The sequence below is a fragment of the Perca flavescens genome, chromosome 2, assembly GCF_004354835.1.
Source record: "Perca flavescens isolate YP-PL-M2 chromosome 2, PFLA_1.0, whole genome shotgun sequence".
Lineage (NCBI taxonomy): Eukaryota > Metazoa > Chordata > Actinopteri > Perciformes > Percidae > Perca > Perca flavescens.
Window position 1 is genome coordinate 31,898,138 of NC_041332.1, and position 23,426 is coordinate 31,921,563.

At 41.7% G+C, this 23,426-nt stretch overlaps 1 protein-coding gene across 2 annotated transcripts in view; it reads left to right on the forward strand.

Moving 5' to 3' along the window:
* The window catches only part of sh3pxd2aa (SH3 and PX domains 2Aa), a 151,246-nt gene that overhangs the window by 61,120 nt on the left and 66,700 nt on the right, over positions 1-23,426 (forward strand). For both annotated transcript variants that reach the window (XM_028592484.1, XM_028592494.1), the window contains exon 6: positions 12,851-12,876. In XM_028592484.1, the coding sequence (XP_028448285.1) occupies positions 12,851-12,876 (26 nt within the window). The remainder of the gene's footprint in view (positions 1-12,850; positions 12,877-23,426) is intronic.

Genomic DNA, 23,426 nt, shown 5'->3' on the forward strand with positions numbered 1-23,426 from the left:
TGGGCCAAATTCTCTGGGCGAGCAAAGCAGAGAAAGGGGAGGTAACCTTGCTCCTTATGACCTCATAAGGAGCAGATTCCAGATCGGCCCATCTGAGCTTTCATTTTCTCAAAGGCAGAGCAGGATACCCAGGGATTGGTTTACACCTATCACCATTTCCAGCCACTGGGGGACCATAAGCAGGCTGGGGGAACTCATATTGTTAAAAAACCTCATAAAGTGAAATGTTCATGCCATGGGACCTTTTAAAGCGTCCATCTTTGTTTAGATTAATATTGTAATGTAAAAGTACAATGTAAACCAGGTGTCTTCTTGAAGAATATTTTACGTTTGTTCAAAGGTTACATTTCATTGTTGCTGTATGGCACTGTTGCATTACATTGTACATGTTGTTTTTACTGCACACCATGCTAATTTGGTCTTTATTTACCCTAGATAAGAATAGAAATACAATAAACAAAATCATTTGGTTAGGATAAGGTCAGGATATGTAGTGGAGAGAGGTAGGATAAATGGAAGTGAATGTAGTAAGTGAAGCTCAAATTATACTAAAGCATCCACTTAGCCCATAGGGTCCATGAGACGTATGGTTCGTCACCTCCCCATGTGTGCGAGGGTCTGTGCAGATTGACCACACCAGTGGTGGAATGTAACTAAGTACATTTACACAAGTACTGTACTTAGTAGAGCGTGGGGGGGGGGGAGAAATCGATACAGCATAGTATCGCAATATTTTCCGTGGCAATACTGTATTGATACACAGACGAAGTATCGATCTTTTATTATATATGTGTTGGTTTGTCTGCCTGATAATTCCATTTTGCAACAATACAATTAAAGTGAGATGAACAAACAGAGAAATGTATCTTTTTAGATAAAACAGATGTTGACAAAGTTTCCTTTTGGGGACATAATTTGAAAGTTGGAAACAATTTTATGAATTGCAGTATATCGCAGAATATTGCAATATATTTAAAATCGCAATAATATTGTATTGTGACGTAAGTATTGTGATGACATCATATCGTGAGGCCACTGGTGATTCCCACCCCTAGTACTTAGGTACACATTTGAGGTACTTTACTTGAGTCTTTTCTTTTCATGCCACTTTCTACTTCTACTCTGCTACATTTCAGAGATAAATATTCTACTTTTTACTCCACTACATTCATCTGACAGCTGTTACTTTACAAATTACAGCTTTAGTGCGTAACTTTTTGATATTATTGAATGTCCGTTACATTCAAACCATTTTGTTTCCAGTTTCTAAAATGTGATCCTTTTACCTTTAATACTTTAAGTACATTTTCCTGATGATGCTTACATACTTTTACTTAAGTAACATTTTCAATGCAGGACTTTTTCCTCTAACAAAGTATTTTTACACTTGGGTATTAGTACTTTTACTTAAGTAAGCTACTACCACTACTTATTTTTTTTTTAAGATTTCATTTTTTGGCATTTTAGGCCTTTTATTTGTATAGGACAGCTGGATACGTGAAGGAGGAGAGAGAGGGGGGAATGACATGCAGCAAAGGGCCGAAGGTCAGAGTCGAACCCGGGGCTGCTGCGTCAAGGAGTACACCTCCATATAAGGGCGCCTGCTCTCCCTGGTGAGCTACCCAGGCGCCCGTAAAGGATCTGAATACTTCTTCCACCACTCGCGTGAGCTTAGAATTATAAGGTTCTATCTCCGTTTAGGGTAGTTCTGAGATATTGAGCATTAAAGTTTTTACATCCCAGCTATTTGGTGAGATGGAACCTTTTTATTTTATTAATAACTAAGAAAATATTTTTTTACAAGAATAACACCACACAGGCATTAATAAACACCTAATGGATCAGATTATGTCAAAAACTCAATTTCGGCCAAAAGTGGAGATAGAACCTTATAATTCTAAGCTCACGACTGGTCCAACACGGACCAATATGTATGACCGCACATGTCCGACTGTAGGCATGGATAGTACACAGCCACTGCACATGTGTGAACAGGTCTGCCTATGAAGACACCCAGTGTAGTAATTAAACTGTGCACTTTGCTGCCGAGTATATCAGGGCCTTGGCGCTCCTCACATAGGAAGGAAACTTACGTGTACTTATTTGCCTACAACATACAGTGTACAGGAGAGCGTTGAGGTCAATTGATTCCTTTAACCCCATCTGGAGTGCTAATGCCTGCAGTAAGCTTTAGCCTTGTCATGGCCATGAGGGCTAAAATACAGGGGACGTCTGAGGGTAATTTGGGGCTCTTGAGGGGCTTAGAGGAGGTGGGAGGGTTGGGCCTGAGGTCCGGATTTGGCAATGCTGAGGGATGAACTGGGGTGCTGGAGTTCAAGGGGGGAGAGAGACAGAGAGAGAGAGAGAGAGAGAGAGAGAGAGAGAGAGAGAGAGAGAGAGAGAGAGGCCAAGACGATAATCTCGGGAAGTGTTTATTTACTGGTTTTGCAGGCTAGCTTAGCAGGGAGCCATTGAGAGTCATTAACTTGCAGCCATTATGCTAATACTTGTAAACACATTGATTAGCCCTTTATCTGCCAACCCACTCATATGCTTAATGAGTAACTCCATTGCCTTCACGGACCAGTTTTACAATCATTTTTCTTTTTAAGCTACTAAAAGTTTATATAAGATAGTAGTTGGAGTTTATAATTGTCCACAAACAAATATAATCACAATAAAACCTTTTAGACTTGCAAAGAAGTGCAACACAAGACCCAAGTTGTGCTGTTAAATATTCAGGATTCTTTTTTTCAAGATGGTTTCTTTTCGCAACACAATTCTATGCAAAATTGACTTTTTAAGTAAATTGAAGCAAGCGGGCACAATCACGTGAAACTGTCGCATTCGTGCCTGCCCGCTGCAAGAGTTGAATTGTCTGCAAATCAATTAACAAGAGACTGATTGTTGTTGTTTGTGAGCTCCCTATAATATAAAACTATTAACTATAGAAGTTTTCTAAACAGTTATCAGGACATAGATGGAATATAAAAGTAGAGTTGGGCATTGTTTTGATTTTAACAATTCCAATTCTGATTCTTGCAGGGGTGGAGTTGAAATGGGTCACTTGCTTATTTTACAGATAATAGGAACATTTTTTATTTGATTCAATAGTCATTTACGGTTTTACCGGGCTTTTTCAATGCTAAAGAAAGCCACACTTTAGACAGCCGCTTCATGGCTGCAACACAACAAGCACGTGGAAGTACGTTGGCCACTATGGAAACCAAAACTTGCGCGTTAACATTTGGAACTGATGATCGGATTCGAAACCAAATTTTCAGAGCGATTCCAATAAAGACGATTTCATTGGAATGATAATTTTTGAAACCGTTCAAAGTTGGAACCAGTTCTCGATGCCCAATCCTTCTACTAGCGCTGGGCGATATGGAGAAAATCAAATATCACGATATTTTTGACCAAATACCTCGATATATTGATACCGCAACAATATTGTAGCGTTGACTATTGGTGCTTTCACAAAATATTTACACAATGAGAGTTTATATATATATATTATAAATAATCATCAGTCATGTGGATATAATGACTAAGTAGGTAAAGGCAAATAATAGAACAGTTACAACAGTCTGGTAAGTTCAGAAAATGACATCACTTTACTGTAATACATCGCGATTAACGTGTTAATGCTGACAGCCCCAATTTATAATAATTTTATTTATATAGCACTTTTCAAGCATTAAGAACAAAGTGAAAAACACAGATTCCTAAGTTTGAGCTAACAGAGCAAACAGTTGAAAATACCGTGACTAACACGTCTGTAGTCCTGCCTGACCCGTCCACCACATGTCCTGCCTCACATCTGTTTTGGCTTGACTATCAATGTCGAGAGCTCCGAGCTCTGGAACTGATAAGACATGCACGGGTAGCTCCTGCTTCATGGAGCCGTAGCCAGTGTATACACTGTGACCAAATGTCAGTATGTGATGAAAAGTGTGACTTATGTGTGTGTCTGAATGTTTGCAGTTTTTGTTCACAATATACATACCTTCGTTTACTGAAGATTTATACACACACACACTAACATACTGTGGATGCCATTTTAATTGCAGATGTTTGTGCATATAGTCAACATCAACATCTGTGCATGTTATAATCTGTCACAACAAATACACAGGAAAACAGGTGTGTGAATGTTTGTCCCATCACTGCGGACTCTGGGGAGACATAGTAGTTAAACTGATGATTGATTTGGATTGGATTGATGTGAGCATTTCTTAGCAGCAAGACTGTGAAGTTTAGCTGCACAATATACAGTACAGGCCAAACGTTTGGACACGCCTTCTCATTCAATGCGTTTTTTTTTATTTTCATGACTATTTACATTGTAGATTCTCACTGAAGGCATCAAAACTATGAATGAACACATATGGAATTATGTACTTAACAAAAAAGTGTGAAATAACTGAAAACATGTGTTATATTTTAGATTCTTCAAAGTAGCCACCCTTTGCTTTTTTATTAATAAGGGAAAAAATCAACTTAATAATCCTGACAAAGCACACCTGTGAAGTGAAAACCATTTCAGGTGACTACCTCATGAAGCTCATTGAGAGAACACCAAGGGTTTGCAGAGTTATCAAAAAAAGCAAAGGGTGGCTACTTTGAGGAATCTAAAATATAAGACATGTTTTCAGTTATTTCACACTTTTTTGTTAAGTACGTAATTCCACATGTTCATTCATAGTTTTGATGCCATCAGTGAGAATCTACAATGTAAATAGTCATGAAAATAAAGAAAACGCATTAAATGAGAAGGTGTGTCTAAACATTTGGCCTGTATTGTATATCGTTTTTTTATCGTCATCGCAATATCAACTTGCACAATAAACACACCGCAAAAGGCCGCAACACATCGCGAAAGAAAATACCAGTAGAAAACTGCACTTTGAAATGTAGCTGTCATTCTTTTTCATTGGGGCCTTTAATGCTCCATTCAATGTTTAAAGGAGAATTCCGGCCAATTTTTACGTTACTCTTGATCGCTATAAATATGCAAGTACAGGGGCGGCATCTAGCTCACCCAGTAAGAGCGTTTGCCCCATGTTGGCTGAGTCCTGCAGCGGCACGGGTTCAAATCCGACCTGCGGCCCTTTGCTGCGTGTCATCCCCCCTTTCATGCCTATCCACTGTCACTGTAATAAAGGGAAAAGCCCCAAAAAATAATATTAAAAAAATAAATAAAAAATGACCCGAATTGGTGCGGTCAACACGGAGTAGCTGCTGCTACGTCTGCCAGCTTCCACTCAGCTAAAACAGCAGTTGTCAGGGCAAGTTTTAGAGCGCCTTTGTGCCTCTAAACAGACACAAAGTACAATTAAGATGTCTGTGCAACATGAACAGGGCCCTTGCGTTTTCAACTCAGACATTGTTTAAATTTACCTACCCTGTCTTGATCCTGCCGGTAGCTAGCTCGCCCTGCTAGCTGATAGCTGCTAGCTGCCGTGTGTTCAGTCAGGCTTCTGTGATAATCATCACGCAGCAGTTCCGTTTGTTTTTGTAGCTCATCCATTTTGTGTGCGATCGATCTGGTGTTGTGAATAGAAGCCTTGGCAGTGTCGATCTGTGTGTTAGTTCCCTTAGCCGGGCTAGCAGGCCCGACCGGCAGGTTAAGTGGAAGCTCGTAGACGTAGCTGCAGCTACTCCGTGTTGACCACACCAATTCAAGTCATTTATTTTCTTCTAATGACAGTGTTTATAGCTATCAAGATTAACGTAAAACTTGGCCGGAATTCTCCTTTTAATTAAATAATGTTGGAAATTATTTTTTTCCTAATTTTTATTTAATTCAACAAGCAATTTGTTGTATTTTAGCAGAATACTGAAAGCATCAGAAAGGCAGAACCGAGTACACTTTAATATCCGTTTATTGATCCTAAGTAATATCCCTATCGCGATATTTAACAATCTTAGTGCCTATTGCATATTTTTCTCATATTGTGTAGCCATAGTGAAACTCTGCATGTACATTACATTACATGTCATTTAGCTGATGCTTTTATCCAAAGCGACTTACAATTAAGTGCATTCAACTGAGAAGGTCCAAACTCTAGACAACAAGTAATAAGTGCAAGTACATTAGCTTTAGAAAAGCAAAGCTACAAAGAAACGTATAAAAGTGCAGGTTCAAGAGTTTTTTTTTTTTCTTTTCTTTTTTTTATATATTTTATCCAAGGTGTAGTCGGAAGAGATGTGTTTTTAGCCTTCGGCAGAAGATGGGTAGGCTTTCAGCCATTCTGATGTCAATGGGGAGCTCGTTCCACCATTTAGGAGCCAGGACAGTGAACAGTCTGGATCTGGTTGAGTGATTAGTTCTCCCTCGCTGTGAGGGGGCAGCAAGCAGTTTGGCTGATGCAGAGCGAAGGGAGTGGGTTGGGGTATATGGTTGGACCATGTCCTGGATGTAAGCTGGGGCTGATCCGTTCGTGGCCCTGTATGTAAGTACTAGTGTCTTGAAGCGGATGCGGGCAGCCACTGGTAACCAGTGAAGAGAGCGGAGGAGCGGTGTAGTGTGAGAGAACTTTGGGAGGTTGAAAACAAGTCGAGCTGCTGCGTTCTGAATGAGCTGCAGGGGTCGGTTCTTCACACTTAAAAACAGTTCATACTTAAAAACAGTTCTTCATACTTAAAAACAGTAAAACTCTAGGTAAAAACAGTAAAACTCTAGGTAACACCTTTTCTACTTCTCTACTGGCTGCAGAAAAAAAAACGGCCTTGAGATTCCACCTAACCACATAAAACATCCCTTTTCTCCACCACTGCAGTATGTATTCTTCACAACGCCTTTCACCCCTCGCTTCCTCCTCTCGATACCTTGAGGAGACGTAGGAAAAGAGCTGGCAGCCGGAGCTGGTTGCTCAGCCCTCGAGGGAAGAGTTTGATTTCAGCCTCAGCGACTCGGGTCACTGGATAGAGTCTGGACCCTGTGTTTCTGCTCTCCCTCCTCATCCGCCCCCACCCTCTCTCTCTACGTTTTGCCCTCCCCTGCCCCTCCTTTGTGCCCTAATGCTTTGCAGATGCCTGCAAAAACCATACCTCTAAAAATAAAGCCAAAAATAGCGAGCTGCACTCCCACTGGCATGTCCTGATGTAGTGTTAAATGTTTGTTGCTTAGCTAACAATCTTTGTTTTTTTTTTGTCTCTTCTTGCTCAAAACTAGCCTAATGTTGTCGCTCATTAGCCGATACTGCAATTCTCTGCTAGTTGCTAGCATTGCTCATGTGGCTGTGTGTTGACTAGTGTTTGCCTCCCGAGCTGTTTTACCGGGCTAATGCTCGGATGCCATGCAGGCATGTTGTTCTAAAGCCCTTCGTGAACGCTTAATGCTAACAACCACCCACACGTGACACAAGCGAACCCTTTACTTTGACCTGCTTTCCATGACAACAGTTGAAGCACATGCTATTGATCCAATCAGCAGCCACTTTGTGTCAGGATTAGCAAAGGGGCTTCAACAGCTGTGTCTTCTGTGACTGCATCTGATCATTCATCAAGAACAATTAATCCCAGATATTCAAATACAGCGCAGCTTCAGTTTAGGCGTCCACTCGGAAGGCTGAGTGACTTGTGGAGACATCTATAGCTAGGCCAGAGACTGCTCACGCCCCTGCCTTTCTCTTGATTGGGATTTTTTTATAAAGCTTGAGGTTGTATTTGCCTTTCAAACCATGCAGAGCACGAGTAGCTTAACAGGCTCCCTGAGAGTTTGCTATAGCAAAGTACATTTTATGCTCCTTGATAAGTTACAACCAGCCATTTCCAGGTCCCACACTTACACCTATTGTATTGTCACTCTGCAAAGATAATTTACCGTTACCTTGTTCAATTAACCCAGCAGGCATCCAGCATGCATATAAAAAAACTACCTTTGCAAGTTGGCTGATGGAGGGGCAAATTCTTTCACACAGTGGGTCACTTGTACGGCTTTTTTCTTTAGTCATACCAGATGTGTGCCATTTCTGTACTGCTGAAAAATAAAAAGTAAATAGAGTGACAAATTAATAAAATGTCAAATTATTTCATCACTGTTTGTCCGTCCATATAAGGGTTGCATTGTCAGGCCTGTCTCCACAGCGCTGTGGAGTAAGATCTGGCTACACCGCAGATACATTCTAGGATAGGAGGAAAAAACGCTCTGGGTCGTTTGCATTTCTTTAAACCAATCAAAATCATCTTGGGCGGCAGAGATGATGATTTTGCAAAATAGTCTCTTGTCTTGGTGGAACATTTGCAACACAGTTTGCAAGTTAACTGTTGACACAATACAGTAACGTGAGCTATTTAAATTAGCTGGATACATGTTTAAACCTCATTTGCTCTTACCAGTGTAGCGCCGTGTGTACTTCGTTTACAGCAATCCCACCAATCGGTCCCAAAACGTTCCAGTTAGAGAGTAAATAGTGTAAACATATTCTTTACAACCATTCCCCGAAAGAACCAAGCAGGCCTGCCTTGTTGCACGATCCAAACTTCAAAGTTTTTGGCGTGAAGGTTGTTTCCCATAGCGAAGGGATTTTGAGAATTGCAACACACAGAGAGCGAGAGGAGAAAGGTAAAGCCAATAGACAGTAACATAAATGGACCAATAGATCCCGTTGCTCTGGAAGGAGACCAGTGAAGTCTATTAGAAGCACTTTTCCGGTGATGGCTGAGCGTTACTGTGCAGCCTCCAACTGAGCTTGAAGACGTAGATGTGACGTGAGCAACCTGTCTGAAAGTTGTAAGTCTTCTGGTAGCTGTGCCAAGAGAAATCTCAATCATTCCCAATCTTACAGAGACGGAGAGTGTAGTATATGTAAGGAGATAACATTGGCACAGTTTAATTATTGCTAACTAAAATGCTAGTTAACATTAGTCATTAAACTTAAACAACTAATGTAAGTCGAAACTGCCTGCGAGCTTCTCCTGTACTACACGGTAATTCCTCTACTATGCGACAGTAAGTCACGTGGTTATGACACAATTGTTAGCCTATTTTTTTCAAAAACGTCTGCTACGGAGCCATAAAGTGAGGTACAAGGTAATGGAACCTTTTATACATTGTCGTGTTTCTTTAGAAATAAACAGTGGACAAAAGTCTTTAAACGCTTCAGATGTAAAGTTATTTGCTGTCAAAGTGACGTCAAAATGAATGGCAGTCAATGGAATGCTAACGGCGGGTGAGTGCTTGTTAGCATCAAAATGGCGCCATAGGAGCTACGCGTTGTGGAGAGAGGCTTACCCCCTTGGTAAAGCCTGACATCTAGCTGCTAAGTGTGCTAGTTGCTGTAAAGCCTGTTGCCATTGACCTGAATCCCTGCTTGAGTCCTAAAAGGGTGGACCAGAACATGTGTCCATTAGTATTTTATGTTGGAAAGGGAAATGAATGACCAGGAATAGAGGACATAAATAGAAGTTTTCCTGTTAAGGCAAGTTTCTATGGCTGAGGAATGTTCCAAAATTAGACCTCCAGTTTCTAAAATAAGTATTTGTTTTGTGACGTGAAAGTAAGACTTACTTTGGAATGAAATTGAAAGTAGTAGCTAATTTTAGACCTCATCTTACCAATTTCTTGACAATGCGTTTGATTGAGCCAGAAAAATATTGAGAGTGGGTAAGAGCACTGGGGAAATGGAAATGTGAAAACAACAGATAACATTCATTGGAAATGTAAAACATTCCCCTGGGCACGAACAGACAACATCTTTAATGCCACTGCGGCAAGTCTCGAGCTAAAAGGCCAAAGATCCCGGCAAATATCTTGCCAACTCTGAGGCTTAGTCTGTCCACAGCATACTTTCCACTGAGACACATCCAGACACTCCGCAGTAACACTCATTGAAAGTCATTGGCCATTGACTTGAACATTATCCATTCCCCATGTATTAGAGGGCGTGTTTCTAACATGGCTTGAGATGGATGGGATGAGGCGAAGGGTTAAGTCCCGCTCTCTCTCTGTCCCACTTTGGTGACAATGAAGCGTATTCTGGTTGCTAGCACACAGTGATCAGTGGAGATGTCGGTATAAAGGCTTTATTCATCTGCTGTGGCCAATCACAAAGAGACAGATACATCAAACCACAGTGGAATGGATGTAGTGATTTAAAAAAAAAAGAAGGAAAAAGCGAGCTAGGACCAGCATATAGTGACACTCAAGAATCCCGAGCTGTATCTGAAATGGCACATGGCTTTTGCTCATGCATGTGTGCGGTCTTGTCTGTCTGGCCTTACGCTGTCTTCTTGTAGAGCACTTGTGTACTCATGTGCACAGATAGAGTACTTGCCTGTGTCTCTATTAGCTCGAATGCGGTCGCAGCGAGAGCCAAGAGGAGGTTTTTATTAACATCATGCAGTGAGAGGGCATTACCTTGACTTCAGGCTAGCAGTGTCTGCTCTCCTGGCACTGCAGTATAATCTTCCGGGCTATTTGCTCTGCATCATACCTGACAAGAGCTGAGAGCTCCCTCATTAATGAAATGGGCTGTTTCACAAGGGCCAGAGAGGTCAACTGCCCCAGTCAGCGTTGCTCTTGCAGCTGGGTAGTTGATCCTGAATCTTAGGGGAACATCCATGATCGATTACACACACCGCCTGGTGGTGGGCACACGTTCACTGACTTTGCATCCACACCATAGACTGGGAACATTGTGGACGTATCATCAGTGATGTCACCCATTGGTTTGTGGAATGCCTTTTTTGAAGCTTTGAGTTTGACAATATGGTCGTCACCATTTTTTTTTTTTTAACCGCACGCCTTCCGATTTTTAAACGGGTGGTGGAGCTGGGGAGGGTGACGCGCCCTGCCCGTGTTGTTTCTGTTGCGCTGACCTAAACGCTAAAGAGAGAAAGTTGACGATTTTCAACCCTTCTGAAGCATCCGGTGGAGATTTACTGGCAGGTATACACAGACCTCAGGGTACTCCTGCCATTCATCTGCATGACGGCAGTACACAAAATGGGCAAACCTTCCCTTAAGTAACCAGCTAGCGGTAGGTAGCTAGCTAGCTAGCTTGGTTGGCAGAACGCTGAACAAGACCATGTTTAGGCAACCAAAATGTCCCATTTAACTGAAGTGAAAAAGTTTAAGACGAAAACCCTGACAACCCCCAAAAACAAGTTCACGTCTATTTTAATATCCACAGTGCCATGGTTAGCATTGCAAAGCCTTTGTCCTGATTGACAGGTTTGTGTGTAAAGCCACACCCCTAAAGCATCCCCTGGTTTATTGTCAATTTTAAATAAATGGGACAATAATTTACAAAACGAACATTTTGCTGTATTGAAGAAGCCTTAAAAGTACCAATTGAGGCCATAAACTCATTATGAAAATGTTCACTGAGGTAATAAATCAAGGAGGAAGTAGGGTCATTTTCTCAATAGACTTCTATAGAAACAAACTTCTTTTAGCAACCAGTGGCGTGGAAATGAGATAGAATGCAGATTTAAGGCACTTCCGCATTGGCCCCAAAGCTCCGTCCATTATTTTTACATTCTATCCACATATCCCAGTGGTTCTCAAACTTTTTCACATCAAGGATCCCTAAACTGACACAAATTAGACCACGGACCCCCATCTGGTAAGACTTCGTCCCAGGGTCCCCTACCTGATAGAAGTTTTGCGTTTAGATTTTTTATTACAGAAAGTGAATGAAACCCATGAGCAAAATAGTCATTGTGTTACTTATGGATGAAATTATAGTGAAAATAAATCATTCCCCTTTTTTGTTGGGGACCCCCTGGAACCCCTTTAAGGACCCCACGGGGTCCCCAGACCCCACTTAGAGAACCACTGCCCTATCCTATACACCTACTTACCTCACACACACATCCCTCTGTTATCCTGAGATTTACCGACAGCCAACAGCAGCAATCTGGTACTCCTCTTGAAATGAGAGTCATGTTGCTATTAGTAATCCACAAACCACTTCACCTTCTGGTCTACATAGCCTCAGTTGCTGTCTGGGGGCTGATATTACTGCCTATATGGTGGTTATTTTTAAATGACAAATGGTATGGGAGAGGATGTTCTAGTGGGATTTAGCTCTTCACTTTAACACCGTGCTCATGTTTTATTGTTCTGCCTGTGTCTGATTTCCAACTGTACTGCAGCAAGATGACGTGGCTACATTTTGAGGTTAGATTATGGTTGTGATTTGGTCTTGGGACATTGCTTTTGAGCAGCGCGAGAGAAAGAGGAGAGAGGGAGAATGGAGAGTGACGATATCAGGTCTGCGTTGCTATAAAAAGCACGGTCTGTCTTCACCTGACCTCTCCTTCACTATCTTTTTTAACTTAATTGCCACGCTGCCAGAGTCCGAAAGTCACTATTGACAAATGCAGACAGGCTCAGCACAGCAAACCTCCCACACAGCTCTGTGTCACCCACCCCCTCCCACCCACCTATAGCTTAGCCTTGCGGCATAATCCCATAAGAATCCATTAAGCAAGGCATCTTAAACTGATCCTCCTTCCAAAATGCGGGGAGAGGTCGTCGTCTTCCTCTCTGACAGGGCGAGGAGGGGAGGGAGGGAGGAATTGAAGGAGTAAAGGAAGAGGATGGTGGTGCTGCTTTGGAGTCACATGACTAATTTGTGTCTGTTGCGGGGAGTACGGGCAGCTGGCCAAAGTCATTCCTCCCTCTCTCTCTCTCCATCCTTCACTCTCCACCTCTCTCTCCCTCAAGCACATGCATTTGTTAGTGTGCTAAAGCCGATTGCATGCATGTGTTTTTGCCAGTTCTTGCCGTTTAGGAGTGTCACAATCCATATGCGCTGACCGCATGCTTTTTTTGTTGACCGAGCGGACGTCTACTGTCACTAACTATGTCCCTCTTGTGTTGTTTCTCCCTCAGGGACTATGGCTCCAAGCGCAAGTCGGGTAAGTCACCTGTTTTCCTTCGCTATCCTTCCCAAAAGCTTATTTCTCTTTCAACTTGTTGCTCTTAATAGAGCCGCTCCTTCAGATCCAGAGGGGGTTGTTGTGCTGCATGGCGGATGACTCTTAAACTCTCTCTGCGACTTGTCTGTTATCCATGTGATGTCAGTGTGTGGTTTGTTTACTTGTCCCGCTGCAGGACGCTGACTTGCTGTTGACTGTGTTTTGGGGTGGGTTCAAAAAGCTGTCAAGCCCTCTCCTTCTGGTTGTAGAATTGCCTCGCAGTCCAGGGTGGGGTTTCAGGATTGCCTGTTAGATCTTTGGGATGTCCAAATAGAGTCATCAACATGTGTTTTTGTTACTAAGAGAAAACATTATTCTCTCATTTGGCAGTTTAAAAGATTGTTTGCCTCTGAGTCTTTAGCTTAAGTTCTTGGTGAAGCTGTTTGTATGACAAATGTTGAGTATTCCTAATAATTCAGTGAGAGAGAATGATTTTAACTTTGAAGGTATGTGCTTATGTGTAAGGGGCTTTGGTTTTACCCTGATCTGTGTGGTCTAATCTCCTGGGACTAACGAGGTAAACAAAAGCGCTAATACTTCCATTGGATGCCACACATGCAGTTCAGTAGACTATAAAGACATCCAACTATGAACATATTCCTATTCTTGTTCCACTGTATCCAAAATATGAATTCAGTGGCACAGGCCAACAAGCTTGAACTATCTATATATATATATATATATATATATATATATATATATATATATATATATATATATATATATATATATAACTAAACTATAAGACTATTCATCCATTCATTAGCCATTTTAGCAAATGTATGGCTCTTAGAGGGTATTAGCTACAGTATAGCTGCTTAACAAAAGTATTGGTACATGTGAGTCACTAATATATGCATTATGGAACCCTGTGGCTAGGGAGACTGAGGAAATCAGTCATACCTCTTATGAATTATTGAAGAGAAAATGCAGGAAATAGCTTGTGGTTGATATGATTCTCTTGCTACATGTCTTGATATTTAAGAAGTTTAAAGGCTGTTCTTAGGAATACAAATATCGTGAGATAGCATTTGGTATTGAGTAGGGCTAGCATTCTAAAAAGTAGTTCATATTTTGTGTGTTTTTTTTTTTACCTCATTGAATAAGACGTTTTGAGTGATGCGACTTTCTTCAAGTAAACAACTCTTGAAATTGATTGTGAGGAACTGTGTGACCCTCAATCAAGCAATGGGTTTGGCATAGCCCTAGAGGGAGCTCACTACCAATTCAATTACATCCACATTCCTCAAAGTGATTTGATTTCTTGGAAGCTGATTGCTTCTGCAGATAAGCCCCCTTCATGTAGCACATTATGCTTTGAAACAGCTAGTTTTCATACCCGGCCAACCTAAATTTATAGAAGGTTGCCCAGTTGGATGCCACTCCACTGACCTAGTGATCTCTGCTACGACCTGAAGTAACACTTAGCCAGTCAGTGTGACAAAAGGGTTTTCTATTTTTAAACCTTTGGACAGTTACATAACATCTGCAATATTTCTATGAGTGCAAACTGAAGGAACACCATCCATTAATAAAGGGAGGGTGTCACATTCTCTCAATGAGGTGCCCTCTGCACCCCGTTTCGCCTATGGTTTATTCTTGCAATGAGCTTAAAATGGTGTCATCATTAGAGATGCACCGATTACAACTTTCCAGGCTGATTCTGATTTTCATTGAGTTAGGCCAGCTTATACCTATTTTAGCCGATTTGGATTTCATTTTTTCCAACCACTTTACAGCACACACAAATATTTATTTTCTATCTTTTCTTTAATAGAACATTTTGCACAGAACATAGAACATTTTTTGAACAGATAATGGATCACTATAAAATAGAACTATATAAATTACTCCTGGTGTGGGAAATTCAGACACATCTAAAGTGCAATGTTAGAACCATTTCCTTCTTTTCACATCCAATATCCCAAAAAAAAATTTGGTTTTTGGAGTCGTCCCTCCACGTCCTACTTTTTCTTTGCAGGTTTTGCATATTGCAAACTTGTTATCTTCTGCGCACACGCTGAAGAATTTCCAAACAGCTGACATGTTGCAGGTTAATTCACAAGGGTCCCTACATGTGCGAGAATAGCGCGGACACACGCTTCACACCGCAAGCGGGTACGCGCGACACACAGCGGAAAAGTTGAGAGAAAGGAAAAATAGACTGTGCTGTCACGTCAGTGTGTGCGTGCGTCCTTGAGGACTGTAACTCGTATAATTTATGTTGTCAGTTAATTGTATCATTGACCGGCATGAAATATGTCAGACTGACCTGCCGGTCGCCGGTCATGGCCAAGCAGGTGAAAACCGGCCAATTCCGGTCACCGGCCGGTCTATCGGTGCATCTCTAGTTGTCGTGCTTGTTCTTGGGGGGATATTGGAATTGTTGGGTCTTTGTAAATTATAGAGTGTGGTCTAGACCTACTCTATCTGTAAAGTGTCTTGATATAACTCTTGATACTATGAATAAAATTGAATTGTTATCAACATTATGGAACAAATCGAAATTTCCATAAAACAAATGTTATGTTAATATCTTATTTATATTATGTTTGATAAAGTAGACCCAATAGCTATCCTAAAGGAAAGATTATAGCGTTGCATCGCTGTATTTATGGTGTTTTCTTTGTGCTGCTGCTCTCAGTGTAAATGCCTGCGATGCTTCCTGTTGAGGGTTTAGTAAGTAATGGCGCCTTTCCATTACATGGTACCTGCTTGACTCGCCTCGACTCTTCTCGCCTTTTTTGGTTTTCCATTACGAAAAAAAAGTACCTGGTACCTGCTAACAGGTACTTTTTTTAGTACCACCTCAGTCGAGGTTCCAAGCGAGCTGAGGCGAGATGAAAAGGTGACATGAAACCCTGCAGGCTACAGATTGGTCGGAAAGAATCGTCACTGATCACTGCATTGCTAGCGACAGACGGCATTTTTAAATAGTTTAGCCAGCGGTGTTTTTTTTGCTGCCGGAGGCTCCACGCAGAGCTTTCTCCTTAGCATACAAGTGGCCTGATGTTTATACTGTTGCGCTGGTGTGTGTGTCGAGTCGCCGTGTGTGTGTGGGGAGCTGGTGAGCGAGGGATCAGTGAGAGAGTGACGGCGATTAGCTCCGCAGCGAGTGGTGACTCTAGAGTCATATAGTGAGAGAAACCAAGTGTCCCCCCTGTTCTTTCTGACCACCGTGGGAAATCTGGAGCAGGAAAAGTTAACTATCTCATTGATTTCATGTTGTTTACGGAGAAGGAGAACCAGGAAATGAGTCGGGGGAAATGCAACGCTACCAAGCCACGCCCACGGCAGTCGCTATGACAACCAGCCACGCTGAGGCGGTACTAAAATCTACAATGGAAAAGGGACGCACAGTGCGTCGAGTCGAGCAGGTACCATGTAATGGAAAAACGCCATATTACAACTCTTTCCCCATCGCAAATTTACGAATCCTACTATGGCCACGCCAAGACCCGCCCTTCAATCACTACTATTGGCCAGGCGTCCATGCTTACGCAAGGTAACATAACCCGATTCGAAAAATAACATTGTCAGTAGCCTAACCCGTTTCTCACACACACACACACACACACAAACACACAGACACAGGCAGACATGCACACAGACAGACACACAAACAAACACAGACACACGCAAAACGGCTGAGCGGAGACACGGGAGAGTGGAGAGAATCACAAATCGAGAAGAGGAAAGAAAACACCGAGAGACCCTAGAATAGTTAGCTTGGAGAAGATCTAAGTGGAATAGACGGGTTTCCTGTTTACAAACATTACAGGGTGCATGCGCATACCAGGGGCAGAAAGACAGATTGGTTAGTGGTGGGCAGATCAAGGCTTCGTGAAACAATGAAACAGTTGAAGCAAAAGTGCCATATTGTGTCAAGGCTTCGAAACAATCCGACACCCGTCTCAATGATGACACCTAGTGGTCACTTGCAGGTGTTGATCTGAAACAACCTTGACAACGAGCCATTAAAAAAAAAAATTATGATTGTATTTTTGTAATATGTGAAGCTTGTAAGGCTTGTTATTTTGGTCATGAAAATAAATATTAATAAAAAATCAAGCCACAATGTCTCACTTTTTTTATAGATTGTTATTCCAAAATATGAATTTCTCTGCTGTGGAAGGACTTCTTTTTTTACCCATAATTTCTCCAGCCTTTGAAAAAATCCTCTCACATGTTGCTGGCATGCAAAGATATTTTTTAGCAAGGACATACAAATGATGAAAGATTACTGCTCTCTCAAGTAAGTTAGGGGATCATGAGTTCTGGGCAAAAACGCAGAGTGGAGGTATTTTTTCACTTCCACTGTGGCATTAGCTGTAGCATTGTGTATCATCTTGGTTTCACGGATACTATCATCAAAACTTTCCCATAAACTGTCCTGTGTTTCTACTGGTGTTGATGTTGATTATGATGGGCCTGATGTTGACATTTGTGGCTCTGAATGAAAATGAAAACGGAGCTTCCATTTGTATCTATCTATCTATCTATCTATCTATCTATCTATTAATGTGTCACTGTATGTATACTGTCTCTAGCCTATCAGTCAATGTGTACATTTAAATGTAAGCCTAAATATAACTAAACAAATCGCACTATAAATGTCACTATTTCACCAAAAATACGCTATCTCAAAATCAAACTCCTGTCACAAAAACCCAAGAGGTCAAGATGTATTGACTTCACTTTATACAGATGTGCGATTGTGTGGTCTGTTCCAGACCCTGTCAATCAAACGCTGATTCGGCGGACTATGCCACCTGTCGAAACACTTGTGAAACACTCCGAAGCTTCATTTAGCCGTAGACACATGACATGGGTGTTTTGAATCACGCTTTGGATCAGTGTTTCAAAACTCTGCGCTTCGGGATCTCGACAAAGCTTCGGAACATCAGTTTCGCGTCAGCCATCCCTAAGATTGGTGAGCTGGTCCGATAATGCAAACGCATTTTTGTCTCAGTGCACATTGTCTTAGTCCCTTCATTTCGTCATGGCATTTATATAACACATACTCTATGCTCTTACAAAGCTAACGTTTTTGACCGATTACAATTTAATCATTTGTTGTGAGCTGGAGAGCTCTCGTTATGAGAAGTTAGCTATAGCTCTGTTTGCCATTCATTCCAATGGGGAAACCTCGCGGCTAGACTTTCGACATACATTGCATATATTTACACTTTGAATTTCGTCATGGTATTTATATAACACATACTATATGGTCTTACAAAGCTAACGTTTTTGACCGATTACAATTTAATCATTTGTTGTGAGCTGGAGAGCTCTCGTTATGAGAAGCTAGCTATAGCTCTGTTTGCCATTCATTCCAATGGGGAAACATCGCTGTTAGAATTTCGACATGCATTCCGGTGGCGTATTCCTTTAAGCTTTCCTTATTGTTTGTATATAACTGCTGACTCAATAAAACATGATTTTAGTTGGATCTGTTTGTCGGTCTTTAATTTTGCAGTGTTACTATATATATATATATATATATATGGCTATAATTATCATTTTAGGCTAATGTAATAGCCCGTGTTAGTAGCAGGGTTACTCCTGAGTGTACCCTTATGGTTGGTTTATGCCTTAAAATAATGGCCAGGATTTCTGGGAAAAGGTACGATATGTTAGTTTCAAAACATCACTGCAGGTTCATTGTTTTTTGCAGCAGAGGTTGATTGTGGGCGAGAGGGCCATAACACTGTCTTGGTTAGCTCGCCGAAGCTCTACTGCTACTGTCTCGGCAACGTTAGCTAATGTAGGCTAACTATAGCCAGTTAGCTTTGTATGTAACGTAACAAAAACCCAACCATCTCAGAGGAGCGAAGCTTAATATTTCATTCAATAAAGTTATGTACAAAATGAGCACTAACGCCACAGGTCTTATGTTGGCAACGTGGACGCAGACAACTGCCTTTGGAGTTTACTATATCGATATAGTAAACTCCGAAGGCAGTCGTAATATTTACCTAGTAGGCTAGGCTAACACTGTTGCGCTAACGTTAGCAAAACATCGGCGTAGCTTTAGCTAGCTGTCTAAACTTGTCTCGAGTCCGGACCTTTAATTGTCTATGGTCCGGACTCGAGTACCACAGCCCTGACAGGTAGATATCACTTAGCTGAACAACCACAAGCTGCAACTTTTCTGATTGATACAATGGGAGCCTGACTGCTTGCACATGACCCCAATCTGCCCCTCTTATGGCTTGAAGCCATAACCTCCGCCGGTTTTTGGCAAAAGCATGCTTCCCCCTAGGTATGTTAAACATCATGCACCCATCACTGGCTCTGTTTGTACAATTAACTACGCAACAACTCCTTGGCATTTTGACTTACGCTATGCCTCTACTAGCTAGCTAGCTAGCTACACAAAACACGTCTTCTTTCTGCCCCCCGGTTGCATGCGCAAGCAGTGATGACGTTGCCGAGAAACCCATGTATAACGAAGCTGAAGAGGTGTAGCTACCCTACGGCACTTTTCCTGTCTAACAGCAGTGGTTTAGAACAAACGTTGTGCTAGTGTGACTGGCTAAAGTTGGAGCTAACGGACTTAGCTAAAGTTGGAGCTAACGGACTAGCTAAAGTTGGAGTTAACGGACTTAGCTGAAGTTGGAGCTAACGGACTAGCTAAAGTTGGAGCTAACGGCGGAGAGTTGCTGGTTCGGAGGATGCTGATTTTGGACCGGAGAGGACGACAGCGTGTTTCCCTGCTGAAGAGGACTTTGCCGTAGCTGGTATACTGGTTTTGGTTTTCGTGTTTGAGCTGTGTTTCTTGGACTAACAGCTAACTATAAGTTGGATTTCTGTGTGTTTGCTTCACTGAAGATAACGTCCTGCTGCACGTCCACATGAGCTACCATCCGGCCCACAACCTTTTTTTTTTCCTCTCGGCGTGTGTGGGTGGGTAGGTGTGTGTTAACACAGTGGTTTAATAGGTTTTGAGTAGGTTTTACATTGAAACTGCTGTAAGGAGGAATCATTTTGTGTAGCTGGAGTGTTTTAAGTGGAAACTGATAGAGAAACTGGTAAAGGGGTAGTTGTGTGTAATATCATTTGAAGAAATATTGCAGTTAGCATATTTGAAAGGTGTGATTTGTGTTATGTTTTTTTTGTTATTCAATCTAACGGCTAAATGTTATTTATACATTTAAGTTATTGTTCAGTAAACAATACCTTTTTTGTTAAAAAGTTGTCTGGGGTCAGTTATTCCAATACAGCACAATAGATTTGCTGGCTAAAAGTAGGGTGGTGTATGACTAATCCAAAATAGGTAAACCTTCGTGAAGAAATGAACCGAAACCTCTCATTATTCCAGTCTAAAGTTATGTATTGCAGCTTGGGCATTGCACTTGACAATGCAAGTTTGTCAAGTCAAATATCCTGTATGGCTTTAATAGAAAAATGTTTTCGTGATGCATCGAGGAATTGAATCGCTGACCTGATAATCGTAATTGAATCGGGAGATCAGTGAAGATTCACACCTCTACCCCACACCCCTTCGCACAGGTGCTTGTACCCAAGAAGGACACGGAGGATTAAAAAAACACGATGGACTCTTCAGGAGAGGTCATTATCTTCACTCGATTTTCTGCGCGGGAAAGTCACCGGACGCCACAATCTTCTGAACATAGCCACACTGAGAAATCCAGAGAGAGTTGTGTGGAGCTGATAGTCTTAATTAGCTTTGTAGCAACTCATTTGGCAATGGCTGGAATGTAACGGACGTGCATTAATATCAAAAAGTTACGCACACTAAAGCTTTAACTATTAGAAGGTAGGAATAGACGACCAATATCGTTGTATGGTTTGGAAGACTTGTCACAAAATATTTAACTTCCCCTAACACCACAAGCTGTGGATTAGTAATATGTAGGGCTGTGCTCGACTGAAGAAATTCTTAGTTGACTAACACTCATTCAATTGTATCGACTAATCGATTAGTTGATGACAGATCTGTAAATCTGAGTTTCTCCGCAAAGAGTCATGCAAAAGCACCACTTTAATTCTTGTGTTTACCAGAGATGTGCTCGTACGTTTCTTGGAAATAAGTCATTCAGCATGAAAAAAGCATAAAACATGACTAATCGACTAAAGTAATCTAAGGTGTCTAAGACCAAAACAACCGATTAGTCGACTAATCGACTAAGAGGGAGCAGCCCTAGTAATATGTCAGTTTGTTTACGGATTGAGCAACCAGTGTTGTAGTACTCAAGATCGGTCTTGGTCTTAAGAGCACTTTAAAGACCACAGGTCTCTGTCTCGAAATCAGATTTTATTTCAAGACCAGTCAAGACCACAACTGCAGATATAGCACTAAATTGCCTGTGTATCATCATCATGTGATTTATGTGTTAACATCATTACTGTGATAGGATGTAAAACTTTCTGCTTGAAATGCAACCAATAACTTGACTCATTTCTAATTGGAAATTTGTTACTGTTAAACCCCTCTCCCCGCCCCCCTTAACACGCACTCCTGAGAGAGTGAATGTGGGAGACAGGAGAAGCTCTGGCTGTCTGGCACTGGTCTGGTCTTGGTCTTTACTCGGTCTCAACCCCTCAAAGTCTTGGTCTTGTCTCTGTCTCAATAAACTCAGGTCTTGGTGATGAATTGGTCTTGGCTAAGGTGGTCTTGACTACAACACTGCAGTTAACTAGTGAGCTTGTAGGCATAGTTATAAACTGTACACAGAGCCAGGCTAGCGGTTTCCCCGTGCTTTCAGTCTTTATGCTAAGCTACGCTAATCACCTCCTGGCTCCAGCTTCTTGCTCAATGGACACACATGACGTTGATAAGGATATTCTCATCTAACTGTCAGAAAGAAAGTGAATATACTTCCCAAAGTGCCAACATGTTGAACTGTATCTTTAGGTTTCTTTGAGTGGTGTTTGACAATGATGATTTTTGCAGCTTTCATCATCTCCACTTCCGTTCTTCTGCTAATTCCAAACAGTTGTTACTGCTGGAAAAATAAATGCATCCCTTCCACTGCATCAGACAAGAGCACTTTTCTGAAGAAACAGAGGGTGTTTGGGACAGCACATGTAAACTGGGTTTTTGCTGACTAAATATTGTGTAATATCAAGTCTCCAAGAGAGTAGCAAAGTGGAAAAGAAACAGTTGGGATGTCCCGGTAAAGCTGTCTGATTCACACTAAGCAACTGCAATTTTCCACTTAAATCCATTTAGGGATCTTTATTGCATGTCAACCCCTTCTAATAAAGGCAAGGGACAGTGTTGTATCTCTGTGGCTGCTCTCCATTAAATCTGAAGGAGGTGATGTTTAAAACTAAAATTAGCGAGTGAAGCACATGCGAGAGAACAGGAAGAAGAGAGAGTTTGGACAGGCCAGATGTGACAGTGCTCGATGTGGAACAGATGTCGCCTGTGATGTGACTCGACCTGACCCTGAAGCGAGCCCCCACACCATGTCAGCCTTTTCCCTGCCGTTATAAGGCTTCACAGCACCCAAACTGTTTTTGGGCACCACCTAACTCAAATACAAGTAAAATAAGTAACTAACTAAATTACATCTCTCAGATCTAATGGTTGTTGTTGGTCCCATCATTTTAAGACAATGTGACGATGGGAGTTTTGAAAGTGCACTTAAAACAAATTAAATCATTCATATCTAAAAATTAAAAATAAATTGAGCTTTAAAAGATGTAAGTTTGTTTTTGGTGCCTGCCAACTGGAACCGAACACTGATTCATCTCACGTCAATTTAGCCAGGGACATAGCCTAGATGTCAGACATGTTTTTGTTTTTTTTAAACCTAGGGTCAGATCTGGGGAGTTTTGGGGGGGTCACCGCTCTGTACTCCCCCTTTGCTCTGCAGAGTACAGATGGAGCTCGTACTCCTCCGTGTGAGGGCCACATTGTGAGTGAACGGAGGAGGGTGCTGTTTGGGCTGCAGAGGCCACGGGGGTTGAGTCTGTCAGACAGGCACTGGTTTGTTTACGTGGCACAATGGATTAGATTTCAGTGTGACATCGGAATGGCCACTCGTATTTACATGGAGGAGGGCTGTGTCTATGCGTGTGTGTGTGTGTGTCTGTTTTTACAAGTGTAGGTTTAGTGGACAGGGGCAGTTTGCGTTTGCACGTATCTGTTAAACTGTCTGTGCTAATTAAGATCTTGTTTGTACCACCAGGAACTCCTCTGTCAATAGACAAATTTATTTGACACACCCTTCGTTGCCTGCCTCCATACGAATAAAACCCTTTTCTATGTTGACTTTTACACATTTGACATCCCACGTACTTGCAGCAACAATAATGTCAGCACAATCTTAAAACATACATCAATGTTGAAGATACAGTAAAGTGCGTATTGATTTAGGCAAAAAAAAAAAAAAGATAATCCTTCTTTCCCAGCCTCATAGCCATGAGGCATAGTAATCTCAATATGAGAGTTACAGTTATTCCCTGGGGAGGGACAGTGTTGTATCTCTGTGGCTGCTCTCCATTAAATCTGAAGG